This window comes from Telmatherina bonti, assembly GCF_933228915.1.
Source record: "Telmatherina bonti genome assembly, chromosome: 14".
NCBI classification, from domain to species: domain Eukaryota; kingdom Metazoa; phylum Chordata; class Actinopteri; order Atheriniformes; family Telmatherinidae; genus Telmatherina; species Telmatherina bonti.
In genome coordinates, this window is record NC_136612.1 from 27,582,791 (window position 1) to 27,601,055 (window position 18,265).

Sequence of the window (18,265 nt, forward strand, 5' to 3'; positions counted from 1 at the left end):
ATGACTTGCAAAATACTGAGCATATGCCTCTTGTTTTTGGGTTTTCAACATTGCTCATCACGTAAGTCTTGTGAAACAGCAATTACCTATTCATCTGTTATCTTTGCTAGAATATCATTAAAATATGTCTGTTTCAAAGTGTAGGCTTATAGACATGTCTTGTGTGCAAAGCTGTTTTCCGCTGGCTTATATGTTGGAAAGAGAGAAAAATAAAAAGTTACAGAGGACATTCGGCAACCTAACACTCAAATTATTTCACCAACCGCAGGCAAGATGTTAGCCTGAGATGATGGGATGTTTGAAGGGCAACACACGGTGCGATGAAACCAGACAGTGTCCAAACACGGATTATTTCATTTTCACGGCTTAGTTTTGGACTATTGGAATGCCAGAGCATTTGGATGGCGGAATGACACAAAAAGTGCACAAGCAGACCTCGTGTCCTGCAGAAGGTGCGCATGGTGGTCCCGCTCGCATTGGACTGTCTGCATTGCAGTGCTTTCTCTCAGCCAACACGCAAGTTTCTGCAATGCACAGGCTCAACTCTGCTCTAAGATGCCGCTTTTATCGATTCTGACATGATTATCTGCAGATTGTATCAATGAGGTTGTATCTCTTGGTGATGAAAAGCCACTAAAAGCGTTTTCATTTGGAGCAAGGCTCAGTCCTTTTTTAGGACCAGCCCACTGCAGTACTTTCTTTTGGGGAGGGATGCCTGCCGTTCTCATCACCTGCTCAGAAAGCCCTGCATCCTCCTTTCACCTGACAGGGAAATCATTATCACTTGTTAAAACGAGGTGGGGGGTTGTGGAGGTTAGAGGGTAAGATAAGGGGCTGTGCATGCATCCATCATAGACCTTCAACGCATCAGCTGCCTGTGTTGTCTCAAGATGACCTCAGAAGGTTTTGACTGACAGATGCTCTGTCACGTGACTTCTGGACAGTTTGGATTATAGAGCTGGATAGTCCAAGTGATGAGTAATAGAGAGATTGTATAAGCACATAATCAACAATACTTTAGTTTATTTAGGTTTAAAAGCACGGTCAAGTTTACTGTTTTTAAATGAACATGTAGTTAATGGAGGGAATTAACTTGTCAGTTTAGCCAAAGTGTTTTTTAATGATATCTGACACTGTTGCCATCCTGTTGGAAACAGAAGTTGTGTTGAAGATGAACATTATATGCAAGCCATTAGGTAGAAGCCTGATTTTGCCTTGTAAAAGTTCCTGATGATGATTTATTGCAGGCTGTCAGTATATTTGTTTTATATATGCACAGTGGAGCTATGCCAGATTGAAATGAGGCATCATATCCCAGATGTGACCACAACCCATCCTTGGGTGGGGCTGAGACACGCTCTCTGAGAAGCTAGTGCGTATTTGAATCAGGAGGTTGTAATCCATGTGCATAAATCTGAGGCTTTGTGAATTCTGTCACAGTTTACAGCACAAACAGCAGGAGACTGTCTGCTCCATGGAGCGTTAGGATATATAGAAGGGGTTTTACTAGTGTTTTAGACATGATAATTCCTGTGATTGCGATTAGAATTCAAGTCCGGATATGATTATTATGTTCTGCATACTTTTGTCCCATGCAGCATTCAGACACCACCCACTGTGATGCCTGCATGGGCATGAATAATTGAATCAAATCCCTTTAACAGGCCATGTTATAGTTTACTACCTCTACATTTAGTTTTACTGCTGTAGTTTTAAAAAATATTGCCATTCAGAAGATGTCTTCACACAAACACAGGTGCTGTGTGAATTCTAAACAGCCCTGGAGTGTAGTCACAACCCAAGGAGGTTCTTGTGGGCACGCTGTAAGATCCTGCAGCTGTAATGATGTGTCAGCCTAGACATACCAGCCTACAGTCAGAGCAGACTGATGATTCAGCAAGAGTGTTGCTATGGCCCTGTAGAGCCACGCTGCTCTCTCCAGCCTCTTAATGATAAATGGAGAAAGAGGCTGAGTGGTGCAGAGAAGGGAGGGAGAGTGCAGAATCACGAGGAGCGGGGTGAAAGCCGGGAGACTGGAAGCTCCGTGCAGGCTTCAGGTACACTTTGACTGCTGCATAATGACAACGCCCACTTGGGGAGAGATGCAGCAAAAGAGAGAAAGAGAGAGAGAGAGAGAGAATAGCAAGATGATTACAAGCAAGGATATGAGAAGATGGGGCAAGATTGCTTTTAAAGTTAAGATGAAAAATGAAGGGAGAGGAGTTTGTGTAAAAAAAAGAATATGACGAACTGAATGGGTGTGTGTGTGTGTGTGTGTGTGTGCGTGGGGGGGGGGGGGGGGGGGGGGGGGGTACACATAGAGTTTGATAGGCTGGCTAAAAGGAGGAGCTGTGGCCTGGGTTAACCTGATGCGGTCTGGGACAGAGCTCTTCCTATTTAAAGCCATGCTCCTCTGCCTTTATAGCTAACTGAAGAACTGATAATGAATCAATATTTGTGCAGTTACATCAGAAGCTTTTAAAGCTTTTTATGTGGCTTTACCTTTCAGCAAACACTGGAAATACAAAGACAGTAATGCAGCTTGGATCTGGTGTTAATAACTTGCCACATAGCAGGAGTTTCTGTTTTTAAAGACAGAGAAAGTCATCAAATAGGACACAAAGGCAGAAAGGCAAGGTCACATTTCCTTTGCTCAGCACAGTGGCAGTGTGTCCTTTCATGGAAGGTGACAGAGCTCATGCACGGATACCCATCATCTCTTACCAATTCTTCCAGATGTAGTAGAAAACGGTGCAGGGATAGTGAATACATGATGCATGACTCATATTGTTCATTTGACGTTTAAGGTAGTGAAATAGTAGATAAAAAGATTCTGCTTTCTCATTCACATTTCTTCTTTGTGAGAATCTGCTCTTTTGTTCCTCTACAAAGGAACTATTTTAAATGTGAAGCTGTGCTGCGCCCTCCTCATCTTGTTCCATTTGCAGCCTGCATACTAATTCTGCTTGTTTCCAGCCACTAATGTTCCTGCTCTTCTAAGACTCCTGTAAATGTACGTTGTAAGAACAGGAATTAGCATCTACTCTGCCTCTCGCGCAATGATTGCTGGAATAAACTTCCCAGTGACCCTGAATTGGACCAAGTGGACAAGAAAATGGATTGATGGATAAACTTATTAAAATGAGAAAAGACAATAGCCAGATAAGAGATGGTTTTATTTATCTAAATTCAATATATATGCAGATTAAGATGCATTTTTATTTAGTAATAAAGACCTGTTTAATCTTTCCAGTGAGCCCCCATACATCTCTATATTAGTTTATCTATATTAAATCTCAAGCAGATATGGAACATAATATTTTGGCTCTTTAAATGAAACAGTGCTTTGCTAGCTGGAGGTGAGGGCATCAGGCATTTATCCTCAGCTGTGGCAGAAGAAAGATTAGGTAGAATTATGGTCACTTTTAATAGGCCTTGGGCTGGAGTGCGAGCCTGAGCAGATGGGTGATGGCCCTATCAGTCCTGCAACCACATGTAGAATAACAACTCAGCATGTCAAAACCACAGTCTCAAAACTTGACTCTAAAGCTGAGAAAAATGCAGTATTTTTGTTTAAAATGAAAGAATACCTAAAAATAGCTCAACATGCAGACAAGCACACAGAGTTGTGTCATGTGATGCTGCAACATTTTCAGTCTATGTTGCATTGAACAATACCAGGTGCATCTTTGTCCTCATTTTATAAAAGAAGTTATGCAAACTGCATGAGACTGACCTCAACTTATCTCAGAGATAATGTGCACAAACAGCAGCTACTCACCTTATTTTTTCCTGACAAGACCAGGCCTTGGATAAATAAAGATGTGAGGATGACACAGTCCATGAGCAGATGTAAGGATGGTTGTTTAGATTTATGAGCTCTGGTCCACCTACTTATGACGAGGCAATTCAGAGAATGTGCATTACTGGTATACATGAATCATTGACTTTGCCACCTTGGAGCTAAATAACTAAATGTGTTTTTCCACAGCTTGGAATTGAAACAAACTGACCAAATGTGTGCTTTTCTTCGGAGTACATTTCATAATCTCTAATTAAATTCAGACAGGTGGTTTAATATCAGTCGGTGTTGCAGTCTTCCCCAGAACTGTGAAATTACAGGCTGTGATCCGAAAAGTTTTTTTTTTTTCAGTAACAGCTTTCTTCTGTATCGTCCATTTTGTTACTGCAGGAGAATGTGTCGATCCACTTGTCTCGGGGCTCTATGCCTCCTCCTTCCTGGCCTCTTCCAGATATAACTTTCTTTACTCTGCCAATTTTGCCAAGCTTTATGGTAAGTTCTAAATAGCTGTTCATTGTTTGTTTATGAATTCTTCACGCCACTGATACTTTAATCACAGAAAGAATGTAAACTGGTCACGGCTGGAAAATGCAAGTGTAACTAATAGCATCAGTTATGGCTCTGCTTAATCTATTTGGCCCTGTAAACCTTGCAAGCATGCACAATACTGAGACCATTGTTATTTTTATGTTAATATGGGAATCACGAAAGGTGAATAAAATAAAAAAAATAAAAAAACAAAACTATGGAAAACCTTCTTTAAATATGTAAAAGAATGACGTGACGCGCTGGTTGTCTCTTGTTAGAGTCAACAAACAACAAACATATCTGAGTGAGTTGTGGCTTTGCAGATGTAATATTATAAATGGAAACAAATTTTAAACAAAATCTCTACTTTTTTTTATAGATATTCACTGCAGTTTATTGTTTCAACTCCAGGTTTATTTTCAATTATGAAAACTACTCATATTATATTAAAGACACTATCAACTTTGCCTGTAGCTTCTAGTATATTTTCTTCAAAGCAGCTAATAGAAATGTATCTGTTACTGCTGATTTGTAACTTGTAAATGCATAAATAAGCTTAGGTTTGCCAATAAGATAAGTTATTTAGTTTAAAAGAAGACATTAGAATGATCATGTTTACAAGTTGTGTTTGCTTTTTGTCAGATATATTATCTGTATTATGTTTTTTTTCTTTTAACAGTAAAATGAAAACTCCAGATTACATTAACTAGCTGTTGATGGCAAAATTAGAATTAGGTCATTTTGCCATTCGTTTGGCATATATCAATTCATTATTCATATTTCAGACATAAAAACAAGAAGTATATCCGCCTGATCAATAAAGATTGAAAAATCTAGTAACATTACAGCTGTTTCGGTCATACCATCTTCTACCAACTTTACTTCTACTTGTAATTCTCTTCTGTCTTCTCTCTTCTGCTTCAGGCAGCAGCGGTTGGTCTCCATCTCCCAGGGACAGACAACCATGGCTGCAGGTAGACCTGGGCAGGAAGTACCGACTGATGGCAATCGCCACCCAGGGGACCTTTAACTCATATGATTGGGTCACCAAGTACACCCTTCTCTATGGAGACCGACCAGATTCCTGGACGCCATACATCATGAAAGGAGGCAACTCTGTAGGTGTTACCCTATAAGCTGCACTGGCGTAGTGATTAGCACTGCTGCCTCACAGCAACAAGGTCGCTGGTTGGGGAAGTTTGAACAGTGGCCTTTCTATATGTAGTTTGCATGTTCTCCCCATGTATGCTTGGTTTCTCTCCAGGCACTCTGGCTTCCTCCCACTGTCCAAAGACATGCAAGTTTGGTTAAATGATCACATGTCAGATGTAAATTGGACAAAAGTTTCTGCCAAATGACTGCAGAATAGAATACTGGGCCATAATGGTTGGGGAGGGTTTAGGGCCATAACATGGATGATTTAAGGATTAACAAATCAAACATAATCTTCATAGTTGATTGTAGATTAATAGAATGTTCAATTTCATTCATCATTGCTAGCAATGAAACAAAGATAGCACAGTGTATTATCTTTCAGAATGATGACCCAGCTAATCTCATCACCATTTCATCTCCCATCTCTTAATAAGGCGTTAACACCATTTCAGTTACTCAATAACTGTGTTTCCCGTGTATATTGTGTTTATATAGACGATGCCTGGTAACTGGAACTATTATCAGGTGAAGAGGAATGTCTTCCATTATGCCTTTACCGCTAAACACATTCGTCTGCTGCCTCTGGCGTGGAACACGGAGAACGGAGGGAAGATTGGTGTGAGACTGGAGCTCTTTGGCTGCTCTTATGGTAAAAATGAGTGATGGATGCTAAGCTATTGATCTGGTTTTGCATTCACAATCAATTTTCTCTGCTTGATAAAATCCTTTTTTGGTACCACTTAATTCATGAAGATACAAAGTAAGATAATGAAACTTGTAAAAAAAAAAAAATCCAGCAAATGGAGAAATCATTCTCAGATCTAATAATCGGTTTCAAACTATATCTCTGTTGCAGATTCCTATGTGCTACAATACAATGGAGATGACTCAGTGGTCTACATGTACCCTGGAAAAAGATCTCGTACGCTGCATGACCACATTGCCATAAACTTCAAAACTCTTGAGCAGGATGGTCTGCTGTTACACAGTGAGGGGATTCAAGGGGATCTCTTCACCTTGGAGCTGAAAAAAGGCCGACTTTACCTTCATATCAGCCTTGGTAAAGCCTGAGTGTAAATTATGAGGAAATGGTGTTGTAGTTAAAAGAAAATATGATGAGAACATCCCTCGTAGAGAGTAACTGGCTTTTCTCAATCCTTAAAAAAGGTTGAGTGGAGTAGAGACCTTGGAATTACTTGGAGCATTGCTAACATTAGTAACAAGTTCAATTTTACGTGACAATTGCAAGATTTTCTCTCAGCTAAGCACCAGTAAGAGCACTTGTTTTTGTTTTTCAAACCCTTCTGCATTTTTATTTTTTCCAGGAAGCAGCGTTGTACACAAAGTTAATGGCCGAACAACGCTGACTGCAGGAAGCCTCCTCGATAATCTGCACTGGCATTATGTCACCATCAAGCGCTACGGTCGACAGGTCAACTTTACAGTGGACAGTCAGACAGTGACAGCAATTTGTAATGGAGAATTTACTCACCTGGATCTAGATACACAGGTAATTCAATGTCTGCAATTATTACATAAATATCAGCGAATGTAGGACAGCACTCTGAGTTAATGAGCCTTACTGACTGTCTTAACGTCTGCCACTTAGATCTATGTTGGAGGAGTAATAGAGAAAAACATGCCTCACCTCCCCACCACACCGAATTTCCAAGGATGCTTGGAAAACGTCTTCATTAATGGCATCAATGTCATTGATAAAGCGAAGAGAGAAGACCCTGACATCCGCATTCCTCAGAAGGTATGGCTTTGTTATAATCACATGCCTCATTTACCAGCAGTATACTGTTTAAGGTCACAGAGCGCTCACAAAGCAATCACATGTGATGCTAATTGGTTCATCATGGTTATTAAGGTCTAATTACTCTTTCTATGTAGAAAAAGATGCACTACGCCTGCCGGGACATTCTCCTCAAGCCAATGACTTTTGCCGGACCCAACAACTACCTGCAAGTACCAGGCTTCTTCAGGAGGCCTCGCATGTTTGTTAAGTTCAAGTTCCGCTCTTGGGACTACACAGGGCTGCTGATGTTTACACGCTTTGCTGATGACCTGGGTGCCCTTGAGCTGGGTCTGAGTGAAGGTCAGATCAATGTGACCATATTCCAGCCTGGAAAGAAGAAACTCCAGTTTGCTGCAGGTGAGGTTTCGGCAGTAAATATGAGACTAAGAGTTTGGACTTCACTGAACCTTTAGTCTCATGCTTGCTCAGCTTAGATTCTAACAACATATCAATGTTTTTGCAGTCCTAAGCAAAGGTTACTAAACTACTGTACAAATGTTTGGGACATCAAACTATGGATCTTATATTTACCACATGTGGCAATGAAGTCACAGCGTTATTACAGGACTTGTCTTGATCTTTAGGGTACAGACTAAATGATGGCTACTGGCATTCAGTGGATTTAGCAGCCAGGGACAACTTGTTGACTCTCACAATTGATGAGGAAGAAGCTTCGCCACTTAAGATCACCAATCCCTTTACCATCCGAACTGGAGACCGCTACTTTTTTGGAGGTGAGTGACTTAGACTTCTTCAGATATTGCATGAAGCCCAGATGTCCTAAAAAAATTACTTTTCTGCACTCAGGTTGCCCGAAAACCAATAACACAATAAGGAAATGTGAAACAAAGCTGAATCGCTTTCATGGCTGCATGCAACACATCTTTATAGACAATGAACAGCTTGACATTGACATCATTCTGCAGCGACAGTGGGGGAGATATGCTGAGCTGTTATTAGGTACCTGTGGGATCACTGACAGGTAGGACAAGCATATTCATTCTGTCTTATTCTGACATTCAGCACTGTGATTATGACATAAAACATGAAACTCAAGATTTAGCATCTAAAGCATTGTTGACACACTCAACAAACAAAGAATTTGACACAAACGATACACTTACAGCATGTACTTTATTTACAGATGCACTCCAAATCCATGTGAACATGAAGGCAGGTGCATTCAGTCCTGGGATGACTTTATCTGCCTGTGTGAGAATACAGGATATAAAGGAGAAGTGTGCCACATGTGTAAGTGTTTAATGATGCTCTTGTAGACTGTTTCTTTGCACCTGAATTGTGTAATCTTTTTTCCTAATTATAAAAAATGGATCCTCTCTCTCCTTCACCAGCGGTTTATAAAGAATCATGTGAGGCATACAGACTAAGCGGAAAGTATTGGTCTGGAAACTACACCATCGATCCTGATCTCAGTGGGCCGCTCAAACCGTTTGAAGTGTACTGCAAAATGAAGTGTGCGTAATCAATGTCATTACTCTAATACAACTTGATTAAGCGTTTTCTGGATCATCTGTTGGGAAGAAACATTTTATCAGTTATGAAAAAGGCCGGCTGAAGTTTGAAGGGAAATTTACAGGTTTTATATAACAAGAGAGACACAGTTATTTCTGTGTGTCTCTGTTTTTTCCTCCAACATTAAATTGCCAAAGATCCATGTTTCCATTTTCATGTTGAACCTTTTTATCTTCTACCTCTTTTGATCATTTTTGACTATTATCTCCATATATCATGCCCCTTTTGCAGCTTATAAAGCATGGACAGTTATCATGCACGATCGAGTTGAGGGTACGAAGGTGTTTGGGAGCTCAATAGACCAGCCATATATAGGAGACGTCAACTACTGGAATGCCTCCTGGGATGAAGTGACTGCACTTGCAAACACCTCCATGTATTGTGAGCAGTGGATCGATTACTCTTGTTACAAGTCTCGTCTCCTTAACACCCCCAGTAAGTGGAACCAGTACGGATTTTCTTCTGCTTGTCTTTCTGATATCAGACTTGAATTACACACAAATGGAATTTCATGTTCAAATTAGATGGGAGACCTTTTGGCTACTGGATTGGTCGCAACAACGAGAGCCATTATTACTGGGGTGGGACATTCAGAGAAGTCCAAAAATGTGGATGTGCTATCAACCAAACCTGCATTGACCCCAAGTTTCAGTGCAACTGTGATGCCGATTATAGACAATGGTAAGAAATGGACACTACATGCATATTTCAGTCTTGTCTGATATTAATGTTGCAACATTCCCGTTATGATGTTTTAGGTATTCAGATAAGGGATACTTGGACTTCAGAGACCATCTTCCAGTTAGAAGGGTGGTGGTGGGGGACACCAACAGAACTGGCTCAGAAGCGCATTTCACTGTTGGGCCTCTTCGATGCCATGGCGACAGTGAGCAAAGAATACTGTAGATTGTGCCAACACCTTTAATTTAAAGGTCGTTGCTGTTCAATTGATGCATTTAAATATGTTCTTCAGGAAACATCTGGAACACAATTGCCTTCACCAAGCCTACCTACATAACCTTCCCCACTTTAAGGCTGGGAACGACCGTTGACATCTCCTTCCACTTTAAGACTTATCACGGCAATTGTGTCTTCTTGGAGAACTCTGATGACCACCTTAAGAACTTTATAAGAGTAGAGCTCAACAGTGAGTGGATTAATCTGTTGGCGGCAACGTTTTTATTCTTGGCAAACTAACATCTCAACTAACTAATTTTCCTTTCTGTGTCTTCTTTTCCAGCCACTCACAATCTTGCGTTAGTTTTCATGGTTGGGGATGGCATCCTTAATGTGACCTTAAAGTCCCCTGTGCCTCTCAATGATAATGAGTGGCATTTTGTACAGGCTGAGCTTAATGTGAAGGTAGCCCGAATCAAGGTGGACTATCAGCCTTGGGCTGTCAAACGACTCCCAGGTCAGACTTTTGTCACCATGCAGTTCACACATCCTCTGCTTGTAGGTAGGTTGTCTGAAGAAAACATTTAAAGTTCTAAAATATTTGCACTACAAACAATTCCTTGACAGAAAGAAATATTCTTTGTTACAGGCGCAGCCAACCGCACCCTGAGGCCTTTCTTGGGGTGCCTTCGAGGGCTACGTGTGAACGGTGTTCCTCTTGATTTGGAGGGGAAAGTAAATGAAGAACAGGGTGTCAGGAGGAATTGCACGGGACAATGTCTCAATGCGACCATACCGTGTCGAAACAGTGGGCAGTGTATCGAGGGATATGCCTCCTACACGTGTGACTGTAACAACACAGCCTTTGATGGCTTCTACTGCCATAAAGGTGAGTTTGTGTTCAACACAAAGTTCTTCATAAGAAATAATGAGAATCCAGCAAGCATCTGCAACAGCATGTGAGAACAAACCCCTAATTTTCACAACAATCTTTTCTAAGACATCGGCGCTTACTTTGAGATTGGATCATGGCTGAAATACAACATACGAAAGAAACCCATTTCGGATGAGGCAGCCTGGGCAAACTGGATCGATCCGCACTATGACAACTTCAGTCTTGGCTACAATGACACGGCAGATGACATAGAGTTCAGTTTCAGCACTGTTCACACTCCAGCCGTGTTACTCTACATCAGCTCCTTCGTTCAAGACTACATCGCTGTGATCCTCAAAACTGATGGTAGGTGGAGCTCAGGGGAAAAAATAGCAGAGAATAGCTAAGTTGTAACATTTGCTGTACAGTTGCGTAGAAGAGCAATGATTTTATTCACACACGAGTCCCTAAAGACTAACGTAGAAGTTTTTCCACAAAACAGCGTCTGATGTGTTTTGTCACCTGTCTTCCCTCAGGTAGTGTAGATCTGAGGTATAAGCTGGGGCTCATAACACACAAGTACCAGCTGACTCACCGAAACCTGGCAGATGGATTCCCTCATTATGTCAACATAACTAGACACAACAGAACCATCAAAACACAGGTACACGCCTTCACTGCCACCACTGTATAAACTATGAATCTCTCATTCAAGCTAGTTTTGCTTCAAGACTATCAAAGAATATCAATCCTACCATAATATTTTAGGGCTTAGATTTGTGCTTAATTTGGAAAGGTCCATACTGCTGTCTTATCTGTGTCTTAAATATTAGAAACTATGGGAAATAATAGAAATTGTGAATATGTGGTTTATAACAAATGTGTCTCTACCCAAAAGGTGGATTACATGGAGCCCATAGTGGAAAAGATAACCTTGGTGGAAGATGCCAGGTTTGATTCTCCAAAGTCCATGTTCCTGGGCAGAGTAATGGGTAAAAATATAATTAACGACTTGTCATTAAGAAAAGGGCAATGCATTTGTCTTGCAGCCATTTATTTCAAAATGATTAATTTGAAGTTGTGAACTCTGTTAATGTGTAATTGTTTGTGTCTTCTGCTTCAGAGGTTGGCGATATTGACTATGAGATCCAGAGGCATAACGCTCCCGGCTTTATTGGCTGCATATCAGGGGTGAGGTACAATGTCTATGCCCCTCTGAAGGCTTTTTTCCGTCCTAATGAAACAGACCCTCCGGTTACAACACAAGGCTATGTCTCGGAGTCCATCTGTGGGGCCTTTCCACCTGTCCTGGGTTATGTACCTTGGGAGGTAGATCCCTGGTTCACTAGCATTGGTGAGTTTTCGTTTTCCATGCATGTACAATTAGGAGGAGATAAAATATGTCATAATTCCCTTCACTGTGTATCTTTCTCTTACAGAATATTTTTACATCCACGATGACCTAGGTCTGTTTTGGATAACAGGTACATTTTTTATTTTCTGTAAAACTACATTTAGACAGTGTCCTGAAAACCCAAAATCTTAAACGTAAGACCATGATCAGACTCTTTAAAGCATCTTGTTTCTGTTTACTCACCATTCTCCTTCTGCCCCAGTTTACAGTCTTTTAAAATTCTCTTGGTTTTTTTCCTAATATCCCCTAATCCTGACTAAGAGCTGGGTTTTCAGAGTTCAAGCAAGCTTTGAGGTGTTTATTAAATGCAGACTGCAGACTGAAACTTATTATATTAGGACTAAACTAAAGAGCATAAAGAACAGAATACTGTATACAGGTGTACCCTGCTATTTAAAATGAGTTTCATAAACGTTACAATAAAATAGTCCATTCACAGATGCATATTTTAAATATATGTATTTTTTATGTGATTAGACTTAAAGTAGTTTCTTGTGAGTCTATGTGATGATATATTTTATGATATTGATTTGATACAAGCAAGTCACTGCAGAGAAAGAATTAGTAATAATACAGACATGAACACATCATCACAAACTAACTGAGGCTTTTTGAAAAACATCAGTATTTAAGATCAATTCAGACCAGAGTAATCCACATAACCCGGCACCTTATTACAAGCAGACAAGCTGAGTGGTGAGAGCAGATGAATGGTCTGCAGCAGAGTCTTATGGATGAGGGAAAAAATTAGAGCAGGTCCCGCTGATGAGGAGGAGAGGCTGGATGGAGTCTCTGGATTAACTGCAGCACAGCGACTCCCTGCTTTATCCTCATTGGAGACCTTTACCAGATCAGCTATATTTAGTCTGCATGGGTGCAGCTTACTCTTCATCACTGATAGATACTTTGGCTTAATAGATCATATAACATTTGAGATAACATGCTAATGCGGGACATCAGTGTGTCATTAAAGATTAGTGCCCCATTCGTGGATCTCAACAATGGCTGAATATCAAACATCCTTGTCCTATAACTGCTAAATAAGACGGTTATTACTGAAAAATTGGCTCATGCTGAAAATATTTAGATAAAATAAAATGTTGCAGCAATGAAAACATTTATTTTCTTACATTTTATGAAGCTGGGGCCTGTCTTCGTTAAAACTTAGCTTTCCAGTTTATGTGTCAGTCCACGTATGCTTCTATTTGATGCTGACAAAACACCAAACATTACACTACACACACTGACTCACATGCACACTTATTCCTTGTTTTGTCCATATTAGTGCAAGTTCATCCTCATCGAAGACAAGAACTGCTCAGACTGTGCATTTAAAACGAATCTGCTTGGCTGTATTGTTCATGGCTTCATGTGAAAAGCCTTATGCAGCAGAAAAAGGTTTTAGATTTCCTCCGAAGGACCTTACGCTGCAGCATTGATCAGATAATGGTTTCAGTTACAGGTACAAGGTTCAGTTTCAGGTTACAAGGCACCAATATCCTTCATCTCTTTTCTAAATATAGTTAGATTGTATTAAATATTTATGACCAACAACTTTAGACTTGATGGATAACAAATCTTTTTTATACATTTAGGTATAAAAAATATTTTATTTTGTTTTTTGTGTTTGAAATATTCTTGAATTACTATGTATTTATACAAGGGTATGACAGGCATGATAGTCTGGTATTGTTGTATGTTATTATTCTAAATCTGGGACACATTCACAGTTACACAGCCATTTCTGCTTTTAATCAATATTTTAAAGGGTATGTTTTCTCATGTCTGACGTCACACTTGCCGTGACCTTGCTGCATTTCTCCTTCAGTTATCATCATTCTGGCATTGCTGTTGCTCTTCGGAGGCCTGTACAGCATCTACGTCTATGCTTACCAGCAGAAGGGCAGTTACCACACCAATGAACCCAAAAATTTGGAGTCCCCCAGCAGCTCCAGGCCGTTGACTGAGACCCTGAGAAGAGAAAAAAAGCATCTCCCTGAAATTGAAGAGGAGTTCAGGAGTGGCTAGCATCATTGGACCTAAGTGACAGTGGGTGGGGGGTGGGGGTTGACTTGGAGGGGTTGGAAAAAGGGAAATGCACTTACAAAACCACAAATACCTGTAGTAAGTTTTCTAATTATTTTCTTTTCTTTTTTTCAATGTTTTCATTTGTGTTTCTTTCCCCGGTTGAGTGGGATATGACGCCTGGTGCTCTACTTTACAAAGTATGTATTTTGGTAAGTTCAAGTTTTGCTGGGTTTAATGTTCAAATCAAGCCCCGTGTTGCAGGAGTAGTCAACAATTTCTCACACTGTACTGCAGGGTGAAATACTGAAGTGCCTCATCTGAGCAAGCTTGATCTGAAAGCTTAAAGCTTATTCAGTGAGAGTTTAGATTAGACACTGTGGGAAACAAAAAGGATTTTAAGGGAAGTTTAGTTGGGACATCGGTTTTATGTAATCAGGATAATATTGATTAATTTCTTTTCTGAGCCATTTTTGAGACTGATTAGTTATCGACAGCTTTCTGTATAGATTTATTGCCATCTAAAATATACCTTTTGACGACAATCTCTAATGGAGCCATGTCTAAAACCACAGCTTGTAATCTGTCTTGCATTTAAATTTCGAACACATCAAGGTGCTGGTAAACTAAGTCAGTGTAAAGCATATTAAAATGTGACAAACAAAACTGGTGTTCATGAACAAAATCCACAACCGGTGAGAGAACATACTGACTAGCATGGAGCTTTACGCTTTGTGATGATACAGATTGTAAAAGGTATATATGCCCATATTTGTTGTATTGCAGCCTATAACAGTGCATCACCTATACAGAATGGCACATATAAATGGCTCAGAAATGTCATAGTGTCAGTAGGTAGCAGCTTTGCCGAATAGTATGCTCAGATCCACAACATGTTCTCAACCACGGGGCTTTAGAAGTGAGAATGTAATGATTTGAAGAAACGGATTAGGTACCCCTGAGTGTGGAAGCCAGCATAGAGGTGGTGTGCAGAATCAAAACAAGAGTCAAAATGAGAAAAAGACGCCGGGGACAAAGTGACCTGAGCATCCGAGTTCTCGCTCCTTCTGTCTGCTTATATTACAGGCAAGCTGCCATCAGCTTGGTGCTACAGAGTGTTTGACTTACCAGACATCTCTTCTGACAGAATAACACCAAAAGAAAAAAGAAAAAAATTCCATCCTCCCACAATCCTTTCATCTTTAGTAATAAATACATTTCAGGGAACTAGTGCTACCATGGCCATATGGGAAGCATACATATTATCACACACATACACAATAACATATGTACAGTGGACCACAAATGGTGTAAATGCAAATCTTTAATTTCTGACACTGCTAGAATACATTTGCATATATTTTTGTAGGACAGAAGCTGATCATGATGTCATGGCCGCTGCTTGTTTAGCTGCTTTCAGTGACGAGTTCAAACTCCTTCCAAGAGCCCAATGAATTTTTCTTCGCTGATAAGAAGATACTTCATTTGATGTGTGGTGCAACCAAAGCTTAGGGCTACCATTACCCACTGCAGCTCTTCCTGACACTAAAGCACTCTTGTGTTTGTGAAACAAAAAATATCTAAAAGAATAATACATTTGCAACATGTTAGCTATGCATTTGTAGAGCATGAGCGCACTTTGCAGTAAAATGCAATAATACGAGCTTCTTTCAGCTGCTAATGTCTTGGATTAATTTGCAAAGGTATGATAGCAATTAGTATGTAATGAGTGTATACGTGAATATTCTGAATAATGTGTTGAGCGACCTTTTTTTATGTCTAGGGTTTATATGAAACAGACCAAATGGAGTGCTTTGAATGTAAAGCCTGACTCTGTAATGTATGAGCAGAAACTATAATGAAGACCTGCCCTGAAGTTTTGATTGTAGACTGCTTAGCATTGAAAGTATCACTCATGACAGCTTTGTAGATTGCTCAGGATAAAGAAAGCACAGTACCTGCTCTGTGTAGCACTCATACACCTGTAGAACACAACACTGCTGGTTCTCTTCCATCACAGATGGGCAGGACTGTGCAAAGTTGTACAGTGAAAGGATGTACAGTCGATGTAAAAACGAAAATTACTGAAAAGGTGACTTGCAAATAATGTATGAACCTGTACAGATTTGTCCAAAAGTGGGATTTACAAGCTATATTTTTAAGAATGTGCTGTAATAAGACGAATGAACGTGAAAAGAAAGCAAACAGAGTTAAACTGGTGGTATGTCACTGATGAGAAAACAGTGGTTTGTGTTTTTGTTATGTGGACAATCACCACCTATAGTTTGTATTAGGCATAACAAACTTGGGTCAGACATGCTTTGTTGCCTACTAGGAAAAAAGTCGACTTCTATATTTATTATATAAATGTATACACATCACTGTATTTGTTGGTAAATGGATTATAAAATATTCAGCTTAGCAGTGTCACATTATTGCACCTGACAAAACCATTCATGTGTGGTCCCTGGAGTGTATGTTGGTGTGACTGGATGTTTTGATGCTTGTGCTCTCATAGTTTAACCACCAAAAAAAACAAGCTAATGATGTGAAGTTTAATCAAATGTGCACTGATGCCAACTATTGAACACACTTAACACTAGCACAAAACAGTAAGACGAGGATTCATGGATGGATAATGAGGAAATGGCCAGTAGAGGGAGCTAGCCAGCAGGATGTTAGCTCAGTCAGGGTATCTGCTAAATCCTTAAATATGAAACTATAACTGAGCAGTGATAAATGCTTCCTGTTAAACCTCACATCAACAAGACAGAAATGGAGTTTCTTTAGTGCTATAGTTCTTTTCTATGTTTTATAGACTCTTTAAAACTTACAAAAAGCAGAAGTAAATCTGCAGACACCCTGTCAATGAAGATATGTGTGGAGCCAGATGATAAAGTACCTGAGTAAACCGGAGGTGAGTCAGATCAACTCAGACTTCTCCGCACCACCAAACAAAACCCTTTTGGAACAAATGAAAAAGTTGTGTTTTCGATCACATTAAAATTTTGAATTTTTTTTTTTCTTCTGTTCTTGTAATAATTTCACTGTAAATGACCATTACTGTGTAAGTCAAGGCAAAGCCAAACTGTCATCTCAATAAAAGAAGCTTGAAGGAAGTTGCTGATGTGACATTCGAATCACCATCATTTCAATGGCCACTATGTACCTGCTTCAAGGATCCTTCTCTCATTGGGACAGATGAGACCGTGAGGATCATGTTTGTTCGATGCTTTTAATACAGTTTCAGCTTGGACTGCTATCTGAGAAACTTCAATAGTTCTAGAGCTGGATATCTCCACAAACATCTGGGTTTATGACACACAGTTTGTAAGACTCAAAGTGTGTCCGAGGAGGTGGTCAGCAGCACAAGGGACAATGTACATCTCAGACTTCCAATACAATTCAGAATCCTATTGGCCCCTAGCAATACTTTCTAGTTTTGGGTTGCATCAGGGATGGACAATAGGAAGGCAGAGAACTGGTAAGTTTGTGAGATGGTGCAGAGAAATCATCACATTTTGAGTGTAAGCAAACCAAAAAAGAGAAACAGGAGAAATAAAAGCACCTTTTACATTCTGGGAGTAGAGGTGGAAATAATGGAGGAAAGCAAATACCCTAGAGTTCAGCTAAACAACAGACTGGAGTTGAAATGCAACACACAGGCCATTTAGAAGAAAAGGATAGAGCAGATTCTGTTGAAAGAAGCTGAGGTCATTTAATGTCTGCACCAAAATGTTGCATATCTTCTCCAAGTCTGATGTGGAAAGTGCAATCTGCTTTGCAGCCATCTGTTCAGACAGCAGCATCAAAGCCAGCGACACAAAGAGACTATACAAAACGATCGAGAAGGCTGGATTTGTTCTGGGAACAAATCTGAAACTACTGGAGCTGACTGTCCAGAGAAGAATGCTGCACAAGCTGCTGAAAATAATGGACTATTCTGCAAACCCTCTATACAACATAGTAAAAAAACCAAAAAAAAACCAACAGTGTGTATTCAGTAAGAGGCTTATTCAAGCTTGCTGCAAGAAAGAAAGGTACAACAGCCCATTCCAGCCAGCAGCTAAGTAATTATTAATAATCTCGAATAAAAAAAAAATACATTTAAAAGTCTTATATTACTATTTCCCTCTGGAAATAAAGTGTGTTTTATTTTCATTTCATTTTCATTTAAATGAGACACTTCTTGTGCTCGGATCAGTCAGAAATGCAAAGGAAGAAGGACAAAATTGA

General features: G+C 39.9%; 1 protein-coding gene across 1 annotated transcript; it reads left to right on the forward strand.

The window, feature by feature from the left end:
* On the forward strand, positions 1-14,032 carry cntnap1 (contactin associated protein 1; the record flags this gene model as incomplete). The annotated part of the gene is made up of 24 exons (XM_079252706.1): positions 1-61; positions 4,193-4,294; positions 5,255-5,448; positions 5,981-6,134; positions 6,342-6,545; positions 6,811-6,995; positions 7,095-7,244; positions 7,382-7,643; positions 7,871-8,020; positions 8,094-8,268; positions 8,431-8,537; positions 8,639-8,761; positions 9,051-9,254; positions 9,344-9,500; positions 9,578-9,705; positions 9,793-9,966; positions 10,060-10,278; positions 10,366-10,605; positions 10,717-10,960; positions 11,131-11,254; positions 11,489-11,582; positions 11,714-11,944; positions 12,030-12,074; positions 13,833-14,032. 24 exons carry the CDS (start codon positions 1-3, stop codon positions 14,030-14,032), a joined length of 3,927 nt encoding a protein of 1,308 aa, XP_079108832.1.
* Between the last annotated feature and the right edge of the window lie 4,233 nt (positions 14,033-18,265).